We start from the raw sequence: 18,653 nt of genomic DNA, 5'->3' as shown, positions 1-18,653 counted from the left end.
TTTTACAGCTTCTGAAGAATTGACTTACATTTGGCTTTTAAGCATGGACAATGTACGATCTAGATTTATCAGCCTAGTTCTTACACTGTCCAGCGTCTCAGTCCATTCATTTCAGTTACAGTTGTTCCCATCTCATGTGAATTGTGTGCTTTTGCACGTTTTCTAGTCCAGGATCGAGGTTTGTCCTGGTTTCAATTGTACTGTCATTGTCAATTCTTCATTAAATGGTTAAATCCACCGCAAGGATTATCCTGAAAGACTCAGATCTCAGTTGTCTGGTCGTGTTAAATATGACATAATGTTTGAGTTTAGTCATGCTGTTCTTAATGAATCTTTCTGCTTTTTCCCTCAAGAATCAGCCATGTAATTTATTTATATTTTACACTTTCTTTTTTTTTTTGCTTAACTGAAATGTATCATTTAATTTTAATGTATAATGGAGATGATATATATATATATATATATATATATATATATATATATATATATATATATATATATATATATATAATCAGTTTCTTGTACAATGCAGAAATTTTGTATATTCAGCAGGTTTGATAAAGACTGCTTTTATTGACATTTGTAGTGTACAATAAAGAAAGGTTGTATTGTTTTCCTATTTGGCTTTTTATACATTGCAAATGGATTCCCCTTGCACCCATGTCAGGTTTTAACAGTATTTCACTGCAGATCAAATCAATAGTATTCAAAACAGGTCGTCCTCTGACTTTCAGAGAATTACATGTTCTTGTCGGTTTCAGCATGCATGCTGGTAAGCTTTGGGCTGACCAAAATAAAATAAAATTATATAGAAAAAGGCAATGGTTAACAAAATATATAAATGTCAAGATATACAACACTGCACATCTAGAAAAGCAATGACAAAGGTGAATACAGGGAGTAACAAAAGTCTGTGTTAGTAGGAAGACAATGCAGCTTTCATGTAATGCTATTTATTTTCCATGACCAGTCTGCTTCCAAAGCTGTCGGCGCTCTTCACCAAAAGCCAGAAACACTTGATTTATGTCTTGACTGTTGACCTGTTAATAAAGGGCTGTGAGGTTGACTTGCTGTGGATCTTCATCTCAGCTGCTGTCCTCATTCATCAAGCGTAGGCCATCTGATAAAACCAACCATATCGGAGTCATTATGCAAAACAGGACAATACGTTACCATCCCGCCTTTACTTTGTTATCCGACTAAAAGATTAACTACAGTTTGATTGTCATATTGTCATTGAAGTCATTTTAATAATGTCTAGTTCGTTAAAGATGACTGGTTAAAAACACTCTGTAGTCACAGTGTCTTTCTACCAGTGATTAACAATCCGGTTGCCCTTTGGAATATGTCTTGATGATTAACGTATCGGCTTATGAATTTTTTAGGCAAATGTCCTTTTCTCTTGAAACTTGATCCAGAGTGACATCCTAAATTACAAGAACTCCTTATATTTCAAATATTTGCATTTGCAACTATTTCAGAAGCAGTCTGAAGCCCTGCTAAAGCATATTGATCATGATTTCATATCTATAAAAGGACATAAATACACAAATATGAAAAGGTGCAGTCACATTTATAGTTCAACACATTTTCTAAGGCAAAATCCAGTCATATAAATTGCAATCCACACTATCGTGAATTTTGCATGCAGCATTATTTCCCAACAGAACCCTATTTGAACATGTTGACCAACATAAAGTTGCTTGGTTTCATTGAGTTTTACACATCGTACACTACTTACAACAGAAAATGAACTTTTTTGCTAGCAAAATTCCCCTAATGTAACTGCACCTTAACACTATGAGAAATGAATGCCATTAAGGACCCCAAACTGATAGCTGAATTAAGAGCTTTGGAGCGACATCCCAAAACCCAAACTTTCCTCATATATGAATATAGTGTTCATCTTTGAATAACATTTCAGTATTAGTAATTCCATTCTTCTTTACTCCCTCCTTCCATTTCCTAATGATGGCTTAAAATCCCTTGCACTGCATTGCTATTCCTTACACAATCGTTTATATGATAACATGTTAAAAACACGGACAGAACATTATAGAAACAAGGGCCACTAAAAAGGTTGAAAGAAGAGATGGGACAGGGATGGGATGCTTAATGCAATGGCCCAGAGAGACTAACATTTCATCCTCTGTCCCGGTCCAAACCGATCCACTATAAAAGCTTTATTAGACTGAGACCTTCAGTCATCCCAAAACCTTCCATTACGTGGAACTGAAGTTGTAGTTGAATTTCTGAAGGCCGCTTGAAATTATTGTTGGATCTTATTGTCTTAGTAAGTCTATAACAGAGGTCCGTTCATGAAATTTGTAACAGTAACTCAATCGTCAACGGTCCTAATACTGTTCCACAATCTTTCCGCCTCTGAGGAAGCTACATCATAGTAGCTTTGCAGCAGTTTTACCTAACCCAAAAAAATAATAATGAGGTCCTTATTCGTGAAATAAAGCATCTGGTGATTCATAAAGCTTAGAGGCGAGACTGAAGCTCATTTTTTGTTTCTAATTGAGGCCCAGGCACTGTGTACCAGAATCCACTTCATGGTGCAAACCTTCCCTTCTGTCAGTCTCATCACCATCTGGAAGTCTCCTTTAGGACTGGGCGTGTAGAGCGCCCTCTTGTGTTTGAGCAGCTTAGTGTTGCTACAACAGTTCTTTGAATTCACCCCTTTTGGCCTATGGTTTCCACAGTGGAGTTGAGAGGTGTGGAGAAACAAAAGAGAGCTCCGCATTCAGCGGGGCTGACAGAGGAGATCCCCGTGGAGATGGTGCATAGGTGGTATGGAGGACTTGTTCCTGCACAGCTTTCAGGCTCTTTGAAGTGCAAATGAGAGAGAGAGAGAGCGAAGAGGGACTCGAGCTGCTGGGAGCCATGAGTCTGAGACTGGACGGATTCCCTCAATTTAGGAGATGATCTCCAGGATGTAGAAGATGAGCTCCATCACCACAGGCCCTTCACTTAGCTGGCAGGCTCCGCTGTGGATAACTGGGATGAGGGCGCTGTCTAGATCGCTCAGGTACTGGGGGAGCAGCGGCTGACCGTTACTTCCTGCTAGGTAGCCCACCTGTAAGACATTTCAGAGTAAAGATCTGTTCATATCAAGAATGATAACTATAACGACTACATCAGCAGCACCCACATCAACGCAAAATAACATTGTTTATTATGAGCACACGCTGCAGTTTTAAGCCTGCTGGATTCTGATCTTAAAGGGACACTTCACCCAAAAATTTAAACAGTACTTGATGTGGGCATAGTTCTCTCCTAAATCAGATGAGACCACTTTTCCACTGGAAAAAGCAATATTATGGAAAAAGGACTTGTATTTTAGCCGAAACAATGGTTTGAAGTTATAAAGGTTTTAATGAGAGATTTGTTTTTAATAAAACATGCAGATTTCCTCTTCACAAGATGTTTATTGATGGACTGGAGTTGTGTGAATTACTTGTGGATTATTGTGATTAGGGATGGGAATGGAGATTTGATTCACAAGCTTGCGATTCAATGTTGATCTTGAATTCTTTTAGATTCAATATCAATTTGGAAATATAGACGTTTAAATGGAGATACAATATTTAGATGGAGCTTGTTCTTGTCACCTGATCGGAGTCCAACGTGACCCGCAGGCCCAGTTTGGCCATGCCGTCCTCTTTGAGAAGTTTGACGTGAGGGCACAGGGCCACGAAGAAAGCCCTTGCCACATTCTCAGTGAGCCGGCTGTGGTCCGCAGGATCGCTCAGGCCATTGGTCTGGTCCTCGCTCCGCAGGAAGAACACCTGAGAAAACACAACAACATTTAATACACAGGGTTAAAAGTAGAATTGTGAGACTACAAAAAAATGATATGCTTTAGTTAATATTATAAAAGCCACTGAAGTCCAAAACAGGATTACTGTATCCCACTGAATTTCATTTTATTCACAAAAAAGCACCAAGGCATTTTTTCAAAACAGAGTTCAGAACTTTTGATGAAGATGAATAATGAATCAAGGCTAAAAACCTCTGTCCAACGGATGACTTTCCCATTGGCTTTATATTCCGAGCCATGGAAGATCTTAACGCTGGTGACAGACTCCAAGGATTTCCCATCAATCGGGCTGATCACTCTATAAATAGGAAAAGTGCACAGGTGAGAGGGGTAGTATTATGTTTGTTCAAGTCAACAGCATTTAACAAAAAATTATAGATGATTCAGCTGAAATTAAAACCCCAGAAATTCGTTAAAGCAGCAGCATGAGAGTTTCAACCAGTCAGGACTTCGAGACACCTGAATGTTGAATGAGGTCAGAAGCATTTACCACAGAACCCGAAAAAAGCTCCAGAACCTGGGACTGAATATTTCCATTGTAAACAAATCGTTTTTTAAAGGGATATCCACAAAATCGGCTGATATAATAAACATCAATCTCTTAGGCCTCATAAAACCAGCTCTGACCACACTCTGAAACCATTATCTCAGAGTTTGTAATTATTTAAAAACATGCTGCTTTATTACTGATCCGTAGGACATGATACCAATACAGAAATAAATAAACAATACTGATACAAAGGCTGTTTCTCAAATCCAAGATGTACAGCATTCAAAAGTATAAATAATAGTTTGGTAAAGAATTACATTTTGGTAAATGGAAAAAATACATATTTGTATGTGTGAAAAATATCATTAAAACTGCATGAATCTTTGGAGTTTGCAGCCTGCATTTAGTGCTAAAAGTTAAATACATGATGTGTGTTTGATTAAGATCTCAGCAGCACTCTATTAAACCTGCATCATTATATGATGTGAATGCTCTTAAATTATATTTTAGGAAATGGTGTTAGTGAACTTGTAAAACAAAAGAGTCTATTTTATAGTTCTAAATACCCCTTGTTGACGTTGTGGTCATCATCAACCCACTGGATATGGACGTGCTCCTGGTTCTCCTCCTGATCAGCTTTCCCACAGGCAATACTGAAATCTTTCATCTCTCTCAGGGCTTGACGTAAGGCCTCCATCATTTCAGTTGTAATCTGCACCATCACGCCATCTGAGGCACAAGAATTCAGCATGACAGAAGTACACAAATCTGTACAATACTTTACAAATTAGAATCACTTGGTACAAAAAGTACAATTCTTCCAGAATTTTGACTTTGGGCAGAAACATTAAAAGGGAGATTATGTCCAGTTTAGTCATAGTTCCAGAGGGATCAAATGTCCTACATTTAGAGAAAGAGGAAATCAAATGTCTTCTGCCGTACCTTCCACAATACTGGTTTTAGCCAAGTAGCCCGATGAAGCCTTTAAAGCCCCGCTGAACACAAAGAACGAGGCCCCAGTCACTAAAAGAGGGATAAAAGGAAAAAATAATACATCAAACACATACTTTCCTCATTCAAAATTACTTGTTCACTTTTGGATAAGTGTCATTCAGTACCCTCAATAGCATTTTACAGAAAGTTTCAAAAACATCTTTAGAGTGCAATAGAATAATTCTGTGGTCCCAAGATCAATTTTGTCAAAGTTCTTTAAAGGGATAGTCTATCCAAATATATATTTATTTATTTAAATGCAAATATATATATATCAAAAATTCTGAGTTTCAAACCGTTTCTATGGAAGCCTGTTTCTGCCACTGAATAAAAAATAAAACGGGGTAAATGTGACTCAGAATTGCGATTTCATATCGTGCAAATCTGACTTCATAACACGTAATTGTGAGTTATAAAGTAAAAAATTGTGAGTTATAAAGTCAGAATTGAGAGACATATACTCTAATCCCACATTTCACATAAAGTCGCAATTTTGATATTTTTTTTTCGTGATTGTGAGTTTATATCTCACAATTCTGACTTTCATTTTTTCACAATTGCAAATCAGAATTCCGAGTTATAAAGTCAGAATTGCAGGATATAAGCTCAATTCTGAGAAAAAAAGTCAGAATTGCGATATGTAAACTGACTTTAAACTTTTTTTTACTTTTAATTTTAGAATTCGCAATTTTTACTTTATAACTCGCTATTCTGAGAAAAGTCAGAATTGTTAGATAAAAAGTTGCAATTACCTTGTTTTATTTTTCCTTTAGTGACGGAAACAGGCTTCCATAAGTTTCAGTTCCTACTGACTTCCACTGTATGGATAAAAAGTACAATGCAAGTCAGTGGGAATGGAAACTGTCTGGTTTCACAGAAGAAAGAAAATCATACCAGGTTTAGAATGACATGAGGGTAAGAAAATGACAATATCATTTTTCATGTATGGGTGAACTATCCCTATTGAGTTAATCAACGTGATTAACTTAATTTACTGACGCTTTTCATACATTACCATTCAAAAGTTTGGGGTTGGTGATTTTTTTTATGTTTCTGAAAGACATCTCTTCTGCTCAACATTTATTTGATCATAAAGACAATAAAAACAATATGATTATGAAATATTATTACAATTAAAAATAACTGTCATTGATTTTAATATATTTTAAAACTGTAATTTATTCCTGTGATGGCAAAACTGGATTTTAAGAAGGCATTACTCCAGTCTTCACGTGATCCTTCAGAAATCATTCTAATATGCTGATTTAGTGCTAAAAAAAAACTTTCTGATTAACAATGTTGAAACAACCATGTGTGAAATCTTTGGGTGTGGCTTCAAGGTTTCATTTGCAAATGCAAGTAACCATGGTGCACCTTTGCGAGGCTGGTGATGAATACTGATGGCCTGCGTCTGGTAGTTCCCATCATCGTTCTGAACACAGACAAGATGGGAATCCGCCCGCTCGTTGAAGCATGCCCCCATTGCCAGCACATGCTCGTTGGACTTATTCATTGCCTTCATGAGCTGAGAAAGGAGAAAGCCGAAAGAAAAGCTTGTCATGACTTTCCAAAGTTATGCATAATCTTAATACTTGATTATGTTCTTAAGAGTTTATAAGTCCTAATAAGTCTAATGACTGAGTAAGGCTTTAAATAATCCCTGCTATGTCAAAGGTTTGCCACTGCTAATTCTGCTCTGTCAAACGCTTTTCAAACACAAGCTAAATACCGAAACTCTTCAACGACTCCAGAAAAGGACACGGAGACAAGCTGTTGTCAATGCTTCACTTGTTCCATGGGACATTTGGCATCAATCTGCTATGCTCGCTGTTCCACAGAGATCTCAAACACTTTGTGGGCATTCTATTTTTAAACATGTAGCCACAAATGCAACAGAAATTCAAATAGCGTCTCTAGCATGTGCTAGTCTTCATGAACCTCATTGTAACGGTTGCTCGGTATCTTGATGCAAGTCTTCCTCACTTCCATGTCCACCACCAGCCCCTTCACCACCGGCAACGTGTACTGGTAATTACGGAAATCCTGTAGACATGAGAAAAGTCAAAAGACATGGGTTCATATTGACGTAAGGCAAATGCAAATGCAGCCAAATGCGAAGAATAAGTGAAATAAGGATACTCACTGCCAGTAAGTTCATAATGGTATGACCAGTCTCTCCAAAGAGGGGTTTTCTGAAGCGGACGCTAAATAGTGGGCAGGGGTAGACTACAACACAAGTGCATAAGAACAACTAAGCCATCAAAACAAGTCATGCTATTCAAATCAAAATAAAAATCGGGGGCCTATGTGTCTGATCAGTCTTCATGCACCAAGATGAACATGAGACTAGAACCGTACATGGTGTTTCCAAGTGTAAGTGAGCAGACTTGCATGTCATGGGTTGAGAAGCTCAGCAGGAAATACAATGTTAATATATTCTATCTCCACAGGAGGACTTGCCTCAGGGGCATAGAAAAATATATTTTCTGCATTTTCTCTTAAACAGCTCTACTACAGGCATCAAAAAGGGGCCTTGCATTCACTATATCAAGTAAACTCACACCTCACCAGAGGTGGGTAGAGTACCCAAAAACTGTACTCAAGTAAAAGTAAAAGTACTTCTAGAAATATTTACTCAAGTAAAAGTAAAAGTACTAGTCTTGAATAGTTACTTGAGTAAGAGTAAAAGAGTATCGGATAAAAAATCTACTCAAGTAGTTAGTTACTAGTTACTTTGGGTCATATATACTGAGCCTATTTTTATTTAGATATATAGATAAAATGTATGTAATGTATGTGTGCGTGTATAAATGTATATATTTCATCAGCCTTTACTCCAATTTATGTAATTTATTATAAAACCCTGTCTGTTTACTTAAGTAACAGACATAGGTGTCATGCCATAACATATTTTTAATACGACTGACTTTATATTAAATGTGAATTTAACATTGAAAGTTAATGTGATATAAATATTACTACTAATCTTTCATTGTTCAGAAAGAGAGCAAATAACATTTACATTATTAAAGATAATTTTCACTGACAGTCTAGATTTCAATCACTCTCAGAAACTCCCATTAAAATCACTGAAACTGTTAACACTGTGAAATCAATAACTTAATTAAAGATTCGTACACACATCTGCACTTTGTTGTTTCTGACGAGAGAATTCGCCAGAAAGAGGTATTCAGTCAGTGAGCGAGTGAAGGAAGCACCGGCATTTTAGCGATGACTCATCTGAACGCCTCTGATTGGCCAATGCTTTAATAAGCTCAAAAGAATCATGTGTGATTTGTTATAATGCGCAGCGCTGTATAAACGCATCTATCTCTGGCTCAGCGCCAGCAAGCAATCACAGATCTGAATTTAGCAGCTGATAATATGACTCGCTGAACGTACTTGCACCAGTGTGATTGTATTAAAATTAATAAAATCTTAATCGGCTATTTTTTGTCTTTTGGAAGCTGCATTCAACTTGACTCCCCTCTGTTATAAGCCACACACGTACAACAAACTAATGTCAGAGTGGTATCGTGTACTGTAATCGAATGTAGCCCAAGTTATTACCTGTTAAACAGTAGACAGCACACGCGGTGTTCATCTAATAAGGATCTCCATCGCTAGCAAATAATAACCTTTGCAGATTTCAATTCAGTGCAGTTCCAGCCACGTTTTCAACGCTCTTTCTGTTCTTAAACGTTACAACTCCGAGTGAACCACTTCAGACGCTCAGCGCGTGCGGCAGGGAACTGAACGACTCATTCAAACTGATTTATGAACCAATTCACTCGTTTGCCAATTGGTTTGATCAAGCCTTTGAACAGAATTGACTCAAAAGAAGGAATCATTCGCGAATGGGCATCGTTCATTGCCCAGAGAAAAGTAGACGGCGCGTTTGGAATAAACTGAAGCATTATAACATTTATTGCATTAAGATAAAGTAACGAGAGGAGCGTCGCCCACAGTAACGAAGTACAGATTTTTCCCCAAAAATTTACTCAAGTAAGAGTATAAAGTACCCATCTTTAAATATACTCCGAAAAGTATTAGTTACCCCAAAAAATTACTCAAGTAAATGTAACGAAGTAAATGTAACTCGTTACTACCCACCTCTGCGCCTCACTATGTAAAGAGGTCAAATATAGGATAAAACTACAGGAACAATCAAAATATGTCCTCGTTTGACAGCTAAACCATTACACAGGCCTCAAATGTAGACATCAACACCAAAATCTCACATCGGTATTCCGCCCCCAGTCGGAGCATGAGTCTGATGGGAAAGACCTTGGCCCAGGGGGTCTCCCACTTCTGCACCAGGATGCCAAAGAGGTAGGGGGGGTTAGGCAACGGTAGCTCCTGCAGGGTCTGGAAGGTGGGGCTGATATAAAGGAAGCCGCCGTGCTCCTTGCTGCCCAGGAAGCTCTGATTGAAGAAGGAGTGGCCCAGGTGACTTAACACATTTCCTGAAAAGAAGAAAATGTGGGATTAGATCAAGCTCCACCACTGTGCTTTCATGCTCAAGTTATTTCCAATTAGATAGAAAAATAATAATTATTTGCAACTATTTAAAGGGCTAAACAACTCTGCTGGAATATAACCGCCACAATAATAATGAAGTTGTGAGCTTTGCAAAATTTTGCTAGATTATTTTGGTAATTTAGTTCTACCTTCTATGACTTCTATGAAATTTCTTGATGGCAAAAAAGGTCTATTGTCAATAGTGTAGGTCTATGCGGCAAATTCATGCGACCAACTTGAATCCAATGAAAATCTTAATTTTTACATTTCCAAATTCCCATTTGAGTAGATTCTTCTGAACCACGGAAATTCTCCAAACACCGTTAAATGCGACCGCTGCTTTATGTTTAGTTCAGTTTAATTTAAGATACTGACTGTTTACGGATGATTAGATAGTAGAACTAAAATGCTCATAAAAAACACCTCATAATGCTCCAACAGAACAAAAAAGTTGAAATGAAAAAGAATGAGAGCTCCTCAGCATTAGCCCCTATGTACATCATGTCCCACTGAACTTGGCCAGACAAATAGCAATCTTTTACTGAACACATCTGAATTGGCACACATGCTACATTAGGCTCACAGGGAATGTTGACCAGAAGCAGAACTGGGTGACAAGAGGACGATTGTGTCTCGAAAACAGTTTCTGCTGAAGTGGATCCTCAATGCCACCAGGGCCAGCAGCCTCATTTGACCTTTACGAGCCTCCTGGCAGAATGGTCTAATTTTATCTATGTAGGTAGTCCTTGCTCTCATTTGGTCTGGATCAGTTTATCAGAACGGGCCTGGTGGAGGCGTTATCAGTTTACCTGTGAGAGCCTCCCGGTACAGCTGGACGAAGTGGCCGAAGATGTCCTTGGGAATGGTTTTCTCGTCAGGGAGGCACTGTAGAAGCACTACAACCTCTGCCTGGCCCACGGCGTGCATACCCTTTGTCATCATATACCAGCACTTCCTATTTACATCTTCACACAAGATGACACAAAAGACTGTTATGACTCAAGGGAATTTCCTTGGCATATTGAAGGAAAGCCTCATGTTGCCAATTTTCTGCAATTCCACAAAAGAATGACGATAGCCAAGACATACAGCTACCACTTAAGTTCAACTAAATAACTACCGTATTTTTCGGACTATAAGTCGCACCTGAGTATAAGTCGCATCAGTCCAAAAATACGTCATGATTAGGAAAAAACATATATAAGTCGCACTGGACTATAAGTCGTATTTATTTAGAACCAAGAGAAAACATTACCGTCTACAGCCACGAGAGGGCGCTCTATGTCTTCAGTGTAGGCTACAGGAGAACTGAGCAGCATAGAGCGCCCTCTCGCGGCTGTAGACGGTAATGTTTTCTATTGGTTCATTTCTCTTGGTTCATTTCTCTCGGTTCATGTCAGTTTGCCCACTGCCATATTCATATAATTTTATCTGTGTGCTGTATGTAAAATTAATGTTACCCTGGCTTAATTTGAAAAATATGATTCCCAATGCACACAATCGGCTTTATATCGGCTATCGACCACCCTGCTTTCCAAAATATTGGCATCGGCTGTCCAAAAAAGCAATATCGGTGACCACTAATGTGTAGAAATAAAATAATGTGTAAAGAAAAATTAAGGTGAATATCACGTGAGAGCAAAACATTTTTTGTGTTTTGTCATCATGCTTTACACTTGTTATGCAAAAACTGAAAATGAATTAATTAATATTGCAAACTGTTTTTGAAAAAGTGAAGATTAATTTTTATATGATAAATTAACCAGTAAGTTAAGAATTAATGTATCATGTATGAAAATTGTGTTTTAAGATAATTTATTTTTCTACATAAGCCCTAAGGGCCAAACATGCCCATAGTTAAAGAAATGCCCAGGAACAACAAATATTTCACAAATTCACTCCATTAGCACATACACTTCAAATGAAACCCTAGAGAACATCTAGCAAGGAGTGGCTCACTCACAATTGACCAGTTTGACCATGGCCAGCAGGTTGGCATTAAGAACGAACACCAGGGGATCAGAGCCGCCTTCCTCAAGCTGCTGCATCAGCATAATTTCAGAAGGTCTTTCCTCCACAGCATAGTCTGCAGACAAGACACATAACATCAATACTGTACCTATCAACAAACTGCTCCATGACTCTATTCAGTCTCCTCTCATGGTACAACCCAGATGAGGAACCAACCCAATGAAAGTCCTCCCTTAGCATGAGCAGTGGAGACGTAAGCAGAAACACAGATACATGCACACACATACACTTGCACAAACAATCACCAATACTCATATTTTCAGGAATGGAGGCAGTTGAATGGTGAGGATGGGCAAGCACCTGTGATGTGGCCTCCCGTACCTCCTTTGATGCCTGTAGAGATGAGGATGGGAGGAAGTCCTTCCTCTGGGATCAGACTGAGAGAGCTGCCCACAGGGCTGGTGGTCGGGGCTCCAGTGGCATGGGCCGCCTATGGCATTGGAAGAGACACAAACTTATACCACGACATAGCATGGTCTCAGGGTAAGAATCACTATCTGAAATAAGCCTATGCCTGTAAAAACTCCATATTACAGATGATAAGAAACTCTTTATTGAGTTTGAACATGATAAAGCAAATCTTCACCTCAGAAGCATTGGCTCCTGAGGATTTGTTTGAATTTTGGGATGCTGTCACAGGCTCTGTGGGGTTGGGGTTTGCTGCCGGCCCTTTAGAAGAGTCTGTAGCATCCCCATTGGGTAAAATGCCATCAGCAAACCAAACCCTTCTTTGCTCTCGAGGAAGAGAACCTGAAAATACACATACAAACACACACACACACAAACACAGGGAGGGTTATGAATAGCTAACTTTAAACAATACACAGCATGAAAATCAGTGTTCAAATTCAGAGTATAGGGACCTGTCACATATAAAAGCAAACCAGTCTCAGGCTCAGACGTCATGCCCACGGACTGTTGGTTAAATGTCTGATGCATATGGGACACAAAAGTGGAAACACTTCAGGAGTGTCAAAGTCATCATCGGATTGGTTGAATTCTACAAGACGTGTGTGTCGCGTTTTTTAACGTTCTGCCTGGAAACATAGATATGGTGGTGCCAAACCCCCTCACAAAAGAAGAGCGCCACCACATTTACAACTGTGGCAATGAGGGCTTATCAAGTTCAACTAAACACTGGATTTTCAAAAGTATGTGAAATATTTAAAGTTCGTGGCATAGAATCTTTCAAATAAGTCAGATTTACACACCCGTCTGTTATTGTGGCAACATTTCTATGCCTCAAAACGTGACGATGAACAAAACGAACTGTGACTGGTTGTTTGACATGTCGGTCAAACGACCTCATGGGTGGGCCTTGGCCAATGAAAGCTGCCATGAGTTCCAGACGTTCAGTCTGAAGGTTTGGCTACACAAGACTAAGAGCAAACCAATAAATGGTCAAACTACTGCTCTGACTTTTTTATTTTATTTATTAATCCAACATCATCAGTGATCAATTCTGTCATCTGTATTACTTTCTTTATTCTGTAGAACAAGAAAAAATATATTTTAAAGATTGCTGGTAGTTTGGGTGTCACAATATGCCGGCATCGACAATAACTAATATTTTTTTAAATAAATATTTATATCTTGTAGTGTTGTCAAAATTAGCACGTTAACGCATGCAAAACTCTTAAAAAAATATTTAACGCAATCAACACGGGTGGAGCTAGGTTTAGCCAACCCACTCCCAACCGCTGCCTGCGTCTCTTTTTTCTTGGTAAGAACTTCATTTATTTAGACGAAGAACATCTTTTGTGACTTTTCAGATGTGCACTTAAACTTTGTCTCAGTGCCAGGCAATGGTCAAACAAGTGCAGAAAAGGTACAGGTTCAGGAGGGAGCTTCACTAGAACAGTGAACTGCGGTCCGATGTAGGGATGCATCGATCCGATACTCGGGATCGGTATCGGCTCCGATCCAGGCATTTTCTGTGGATCATGTATCATTCAGACGAGACCGATCCAAATCCGATTCTCTGCATACTATTCTGTGTTATTGTTGAACTCCATGAAAGGCACAAAAACATTATAAAGAACAAAAAGGTTTTCATGGACATATTTCAAGTGTTCCTTAGCTGTTCCATAGTTCAATGTGAGGTACAAATATTGAAGTCATTAAATTCAGTTCACATAAACTCTTCTCTACGCTGCGGCTGTCGGTCATCCTCTAATCAGTGTTCAGACAGCGTGTCGTTCAGTTACTACAGTCAGAACGATGAAACTCTCTTCAAGAGCGCACAGTAACTGAGGTTTATAACTGTCCTTAGACTTAATAGACTACGTATCAATATCTCTCTTGCCTTTGTACAAGTGATGTCTGGCTCGCGAACAAATCGTTTGATTTAACCGGTTCTTCTTAGTGAACTGATTGAACCAGTTCACCAAATAGGACTGAATCGCATGAAACGGTTCGCGTCTCCAGTAATAATAGTATTAATCCACAATTTATTTACTTTTTTAAGGTGGCCAACACTCCCTCTGAGTCTAAATAAACCAATATCACTGGGTAATTCATTTACTCAAACAGTACACTGACTGAACTGTTGTGAAGAGGGAACTGAAGAGGAATGCGAGCCGAGCTCATAAGCGCTCTGTATTGGCGCCTTCAGTATTATAATATTTTCTGCGAAATCAAAGATTATTAATAGTCTTTCTTTTTCTGTCCTATGATATGTTGCTGCCTTTATTACTGTGCTATAGATTTAAAAGAAACGTTTTTAGATTTCTATATAAATGTATATACTTGTTTTTTCAATAATGTATTTTACAACAATACAAAGAGCAATGTGTAACATTTTACCAGATTTTAGACTTATTCACTTTTATTTATAAATAAAATAGTTAAATAGATTTTATCAAATTATTGTGCACCCGTGATTTTTCTAGAATCTAGAGTATCTTTTGTTGCTGAATTATCTACCAACCTAGTTTAAAATTATATTTTTGTAATCATTTATGATTATATATTTTTCATTAAAATTAAGTTGTGTATATGCAGTAGATTGTGATTAACACAAAAGAACGATGATCAGGTCAACACAGAGAGGTACAGAAATTCTATATTGAAAACAAACAAAAACAAATATCGGTATCGTTGCATCCCTAGTCCGCTGAGAGGTTGTCAGGCCATATGTCATTAAAAAATGTATTTTCCTGTCCTGTCAGCCATTATATTGTGCTTGTAGCACAAGTTCTTCAATCCCACACAAAAATGCAGTGGCACGTGCTCTATATAATTGTATTTTAAAGTGCAAATTAAACCACAAGCATGCAATCTCGTAGTTATGTCATCAGTTAAGTCATGAAGTTACCAAAAAGGTGATCAAAGCTGCCTTAAGTCTGTTCATCAAAGAACAGAAAAAAAGAGTTAATCAATAACTTTTGCAGCTTAAAGTATTGATCTAGATTTAATTTAGAATTTAGTGTTTAATAACTTTAATTTCTGTATATTTCTTACTTGCTGAAGGGCAAAGGTAGCTAAATAGGACGTTCATGGGTTTATGTGAACATTGTTTTCAGTTAACAAATTAAAAGTAGTTATTTTTTAAGTCAAATAAATGTTAAAATTGATAGCTCTCAATTATACTGTAATGTTGAATGCCTATAGTCAATGTTTAAATATTAGGGGGTAGAAAAAAAAATTTTCCTTGAGACCTCAGTAGTATTGGCATCAGTAGGGCCCTATTTCCCCGAAACAAAAAACAGGAATCGCAGAATCCAGTCATAAAAACAGAATTTACAATTTAACACAGAATGTCACTGAATTTTTCACATTTTGAATGAATTAATCAAAAGTAAGTCATTGCACTTAACATGTAACTTTTGTAAAACTTTTAATAAACTGATGTGAAAATGTATAAGTTTTATCATTTTAATAAATTGGACATGCTTTGTGATTAATACAATTTAACTTAACTATTAAAAAAAGAGTTGAGAAAAATGTAAACAAAAAAACGGAATCCAGGAAAAATTTAAACGGAAAAAACTGAATTTTGAAAAAAATAAAACAGAATTTGGGAAAAAATAAAATGGATTTCATAGGGCCCTATATCAGTGATAATCGTGTTCAATCATAAGATGCAATCAAGCAAATATAAAAAATATACTATGTTGTTTCTACATTCATTTTCAAGATTGAATGTGAAATTATCGCAATATAAATGCATAATAAAAAAAAGCTTAATGTTAGGTGGGATTAATCGCAATTAATTTTTGAAAAAAATGTGATTAGTTCATTTTTTTTAAACGATTGACAGCAATAATATCTTGTTAATATTAAACAATATTGTAAATAAGCCAGCATCTTCAATATATCAGGTGGTGTTTGTGTATCATAAAAACCCAAAAATATGAACACAATATGTACTACAGATGCACAAAATCAGGTCAGACGAGACGACAGGTGATGTTTAAGTTACAAACTCTCTCTCCGCCTTCCTACATTTGTATTTGCAGTGTGATTAACTGAACAAAAATACAAAATAAACAAATTAAATAAAATACTGACTCCTATAATCTTTAGTGAAAATCTGATATTGTGACAGCCCTGTTGGTAACCAGATAGCTTTGGTAACCATTGACGTCCTATGTATGGACAACGAGATGCTGAGACATTTCTGAAATTATCATCTTTTGTGTTCCACAGAATAAAGTCATAAAGGTTTGGAATGATAAGAGGGCGAGTAAATGATGACTGAGTTTTAAGGAATGACAACAGTAGTTGTTAGTGCATGATAAGGTTACAGTAAGTGAAGCTCCCACTAAACAGACCTATAATGAAGTTTACCGGTTGTGGACTCACAAAGTGTCCTAATACAATTTGAACACTGCTGAAAAGTCGAAATAAGCAATCTACAAATAAACAAGGCTTTTGGCAATATTCTACAGAATGTACCTTCAGACCCTAGCTGTTTGAGGACACCAACAGGCACCATGACGGTTGGGGGTGGGGAGCTGAGTGCTCCTGATGCCTGGGCTTGCTGCAGAGGAGGAAGAGTGGAGCAGTACTCGGATGGGTTGTTGGGATTTGGGCTCTGGTTGCAACCACCTCCCATGTTCTCCCATGATTGAGCTAATGAGACAAAGAGTTGATCTGGTTATTCACACGTAAAACTAATCTCAGTTGTTAACTGGTAAATTTCTGTATAAAAAAAAAGACATGCAACTATAACTCCTGTTAAGTGATTCAATTTGGGAAATTTTGAGGTACAAATCTCCCAGCCTATAGAGGGAAATTTATAACCATTTCCTATGTGCTTCATATCACTCACCATTCATAAGTGCACGGTGGCAGGTAACACACACCCTTGCTTCTTTCCTGTCCATGTACATCAACCTGCTTTTCAGACTACAACAAGCAGCACAGAACACCTGGCCAAACATAATAACAAATGATGCATAATTGCAAACTATTGGAAAGTGACTATATGGATCAGTCATGAAGCAGTTCTCAGAACAGAAAAAGTCTAGAGTAGGGATGCAGCAATTAAACGATTTCCCTATTAACCATGCTTTAAAACATCATGTTAATGGACTATACAGACAGAGCATGCTTAAGAACTTCCGCGTTTAGATAAGTCAGCTCGTAAACTTCCAGTGAAATGTCTTAAAGATTAATTTTTTATTCATGAAGATGACATGAAAAAATGTGCCGAAAATGTATCTCTTGGCCAACAGACTAGCTGCTGCTTACACTGAATTTATTCAAAATCCCTTAATGCACAGGTTTATTATTGACATCGGCTTGCCAGATCCGTTCCATCCAGAGCTACAGTTCACATCACTGTCAAACATAGCAATGACTTAGCAAGAGACAGCATCTACACACTATACTAACTATGATAGAAGCTTTACTTACACTAAAGAAATGCCTGAAGAATGACTAGAGCATCATTGAAATATTGCCGTAAAAAAAGTTGCTAAAGGAACGAATACGTAAGGGATAATGAATAGCTAAACAATTTTAATGCACGAAGGGAAGGCAAGAACTTTAAAATGCAAAGCTATGGATCATTAGCTCTAGTATTCTGCCCGTTTCAAATCAGACGGAGATTAAATAGCGCTGTATGATCACATTTATTTGAATTAGTTAATTAAAACTTTTACTTGAATTAATTATTCGATCGAGAGAGAAAGAGAGAGAGAGAGAGAGAGTTGACAGTTGTGTGAGTTATCTGCATCTGTGCGCCTTTCTCTACAAACAATGAAACTTTGATTTTAGTTACTTCAAACAGCGATGTTTTCCTTCGTTGCTGACGAGTGATTAAAAAAATGTAGAGATCCAGTAGCTATTTTATTAATAAAATTTGTGGGGCAGCGTTGACAATGTTCTGTACTGAATGTTTCTGTGTGTGCGCAGCTCGATCTCAAAAACCAAAAGAATAGACATGATTTTCTCAGGCTATATGTAAAAAAGTCAAAACCCAACAAGATTTTTTTTTTCACCATGTTTCCAAGTTCTCAGGTCCAAAAGAAATGTAGAAACAATGCACTAACTGAAAACAAAATAATTTTGTTATATATTTGCATTTGTTATTTTCAAAAAGGGAAATACTGACATAAAGTAGTGTTGTGAAATTAACGAATGCATAATAAAGGTGATAATCTTGAAACTAGGGAAGGGACGGATCGTTAAAAAAAATTGAACCATTCGGTTCTCCACACGCTGGGATCGCAGTTCAACTTAAACCTTATTAAGCATCTGTAATATGGTTAGCTATAAATAACATGTAAAAAAAACAGTGTTCAGCTAATACGTTTCTGTTGATGGATCATGCACATTCTGGCT

General features: G+C 37.4%; 1 protein-coding gene across 2 annotated transcripts in view; it reads right to left on the bottom strand.

The window, feature by feature from the left end:
* Positions 1–2,373: 2,373 nt before the first annotated feature.
* The window catches only part of LOC132155111 (zinc finger FYVE domain-containing protein 9-like), a 41,006-nt gene continuing 24,726 nt past the window's right edge, over positions 2,374–18,653 (bottom strand). The window contains exons 5-19 of one of the 2 annotated variants that reach the window (XM_059563910.1): positions 17,137–17,236; positions 16,761–16,937; positions 12,448–12,611; positions 12,183–12,291; positions 11,794–11,916; positions 10,640–10,795; positions 9,551–9,775; positions 7,453–7,535; positions 7,248–7,352; positions 6,684–6,834; positions 5,259–5,339; positions 4,883–5,045; positions 4,019–4,124; positions 3,618–3,794; positions 2,374–3,082 (exon numbers count right to left, since the gene is read on the bottom strand). In XM_059563910.1, coding sequence (XP_059419893.1) covers positions 2,921–3,082; positions 3,618–3,794; positions 4,019–4,124; positions 4,883–5,045; positions 5,259–5,339; positions 6,684–6,834; positions 7,248–7,352; positions 7,453–7,535; positions 9,551–9,775; positions 10,640–10,795; positions 11,794–11,916; positions 12,183–12,291; positions 12,448–12,611; positions 16,761–16,937; positions 17,137–17,236 — 2,082 coding nt within the window. In that variant the 3' untranslated portion in view covers positions 2,374–2,920. Of the gene's footprint in view, positions 3,083–3,617; positions 3,795–4,018; positions 4,125–4,882; positions 5,046–5,258; positions 5,340–6,683; positions 6,835–7,247; positions 7,353–7,452; positions 7,536–9,550; positions 9,776–10,639; positions 10,796–11,793; positions 11,917–12,161; positions 12,292–12,447; positions 12,612–16,760; positions 16,938–17,136; positions 17,237–18,653 lie in introns of both variants that reach the window. The other variant, XM_059563909.1, reaches the window with a different exon arrangement.

This window comes from Carassius carassius, chromosome 12, assembly GCF_963082965.1.
Source record: "Carassius carassius chromosome 12, fCarCar2.1, whole genome shotgun sequence".
In the NCBI taxonomy this organism is placed as follows: Eukaryota; Metazoa; Chordata; class Actinopteri; order Cypriniformes; family Cyprinidae; genus Carassius; species Carassius carassius.
The sequence above is the reverse complement of the archived record's forward strand: the minus strand, read 5'-3'. Positions and strand labels throughout refer to the sequence as shown.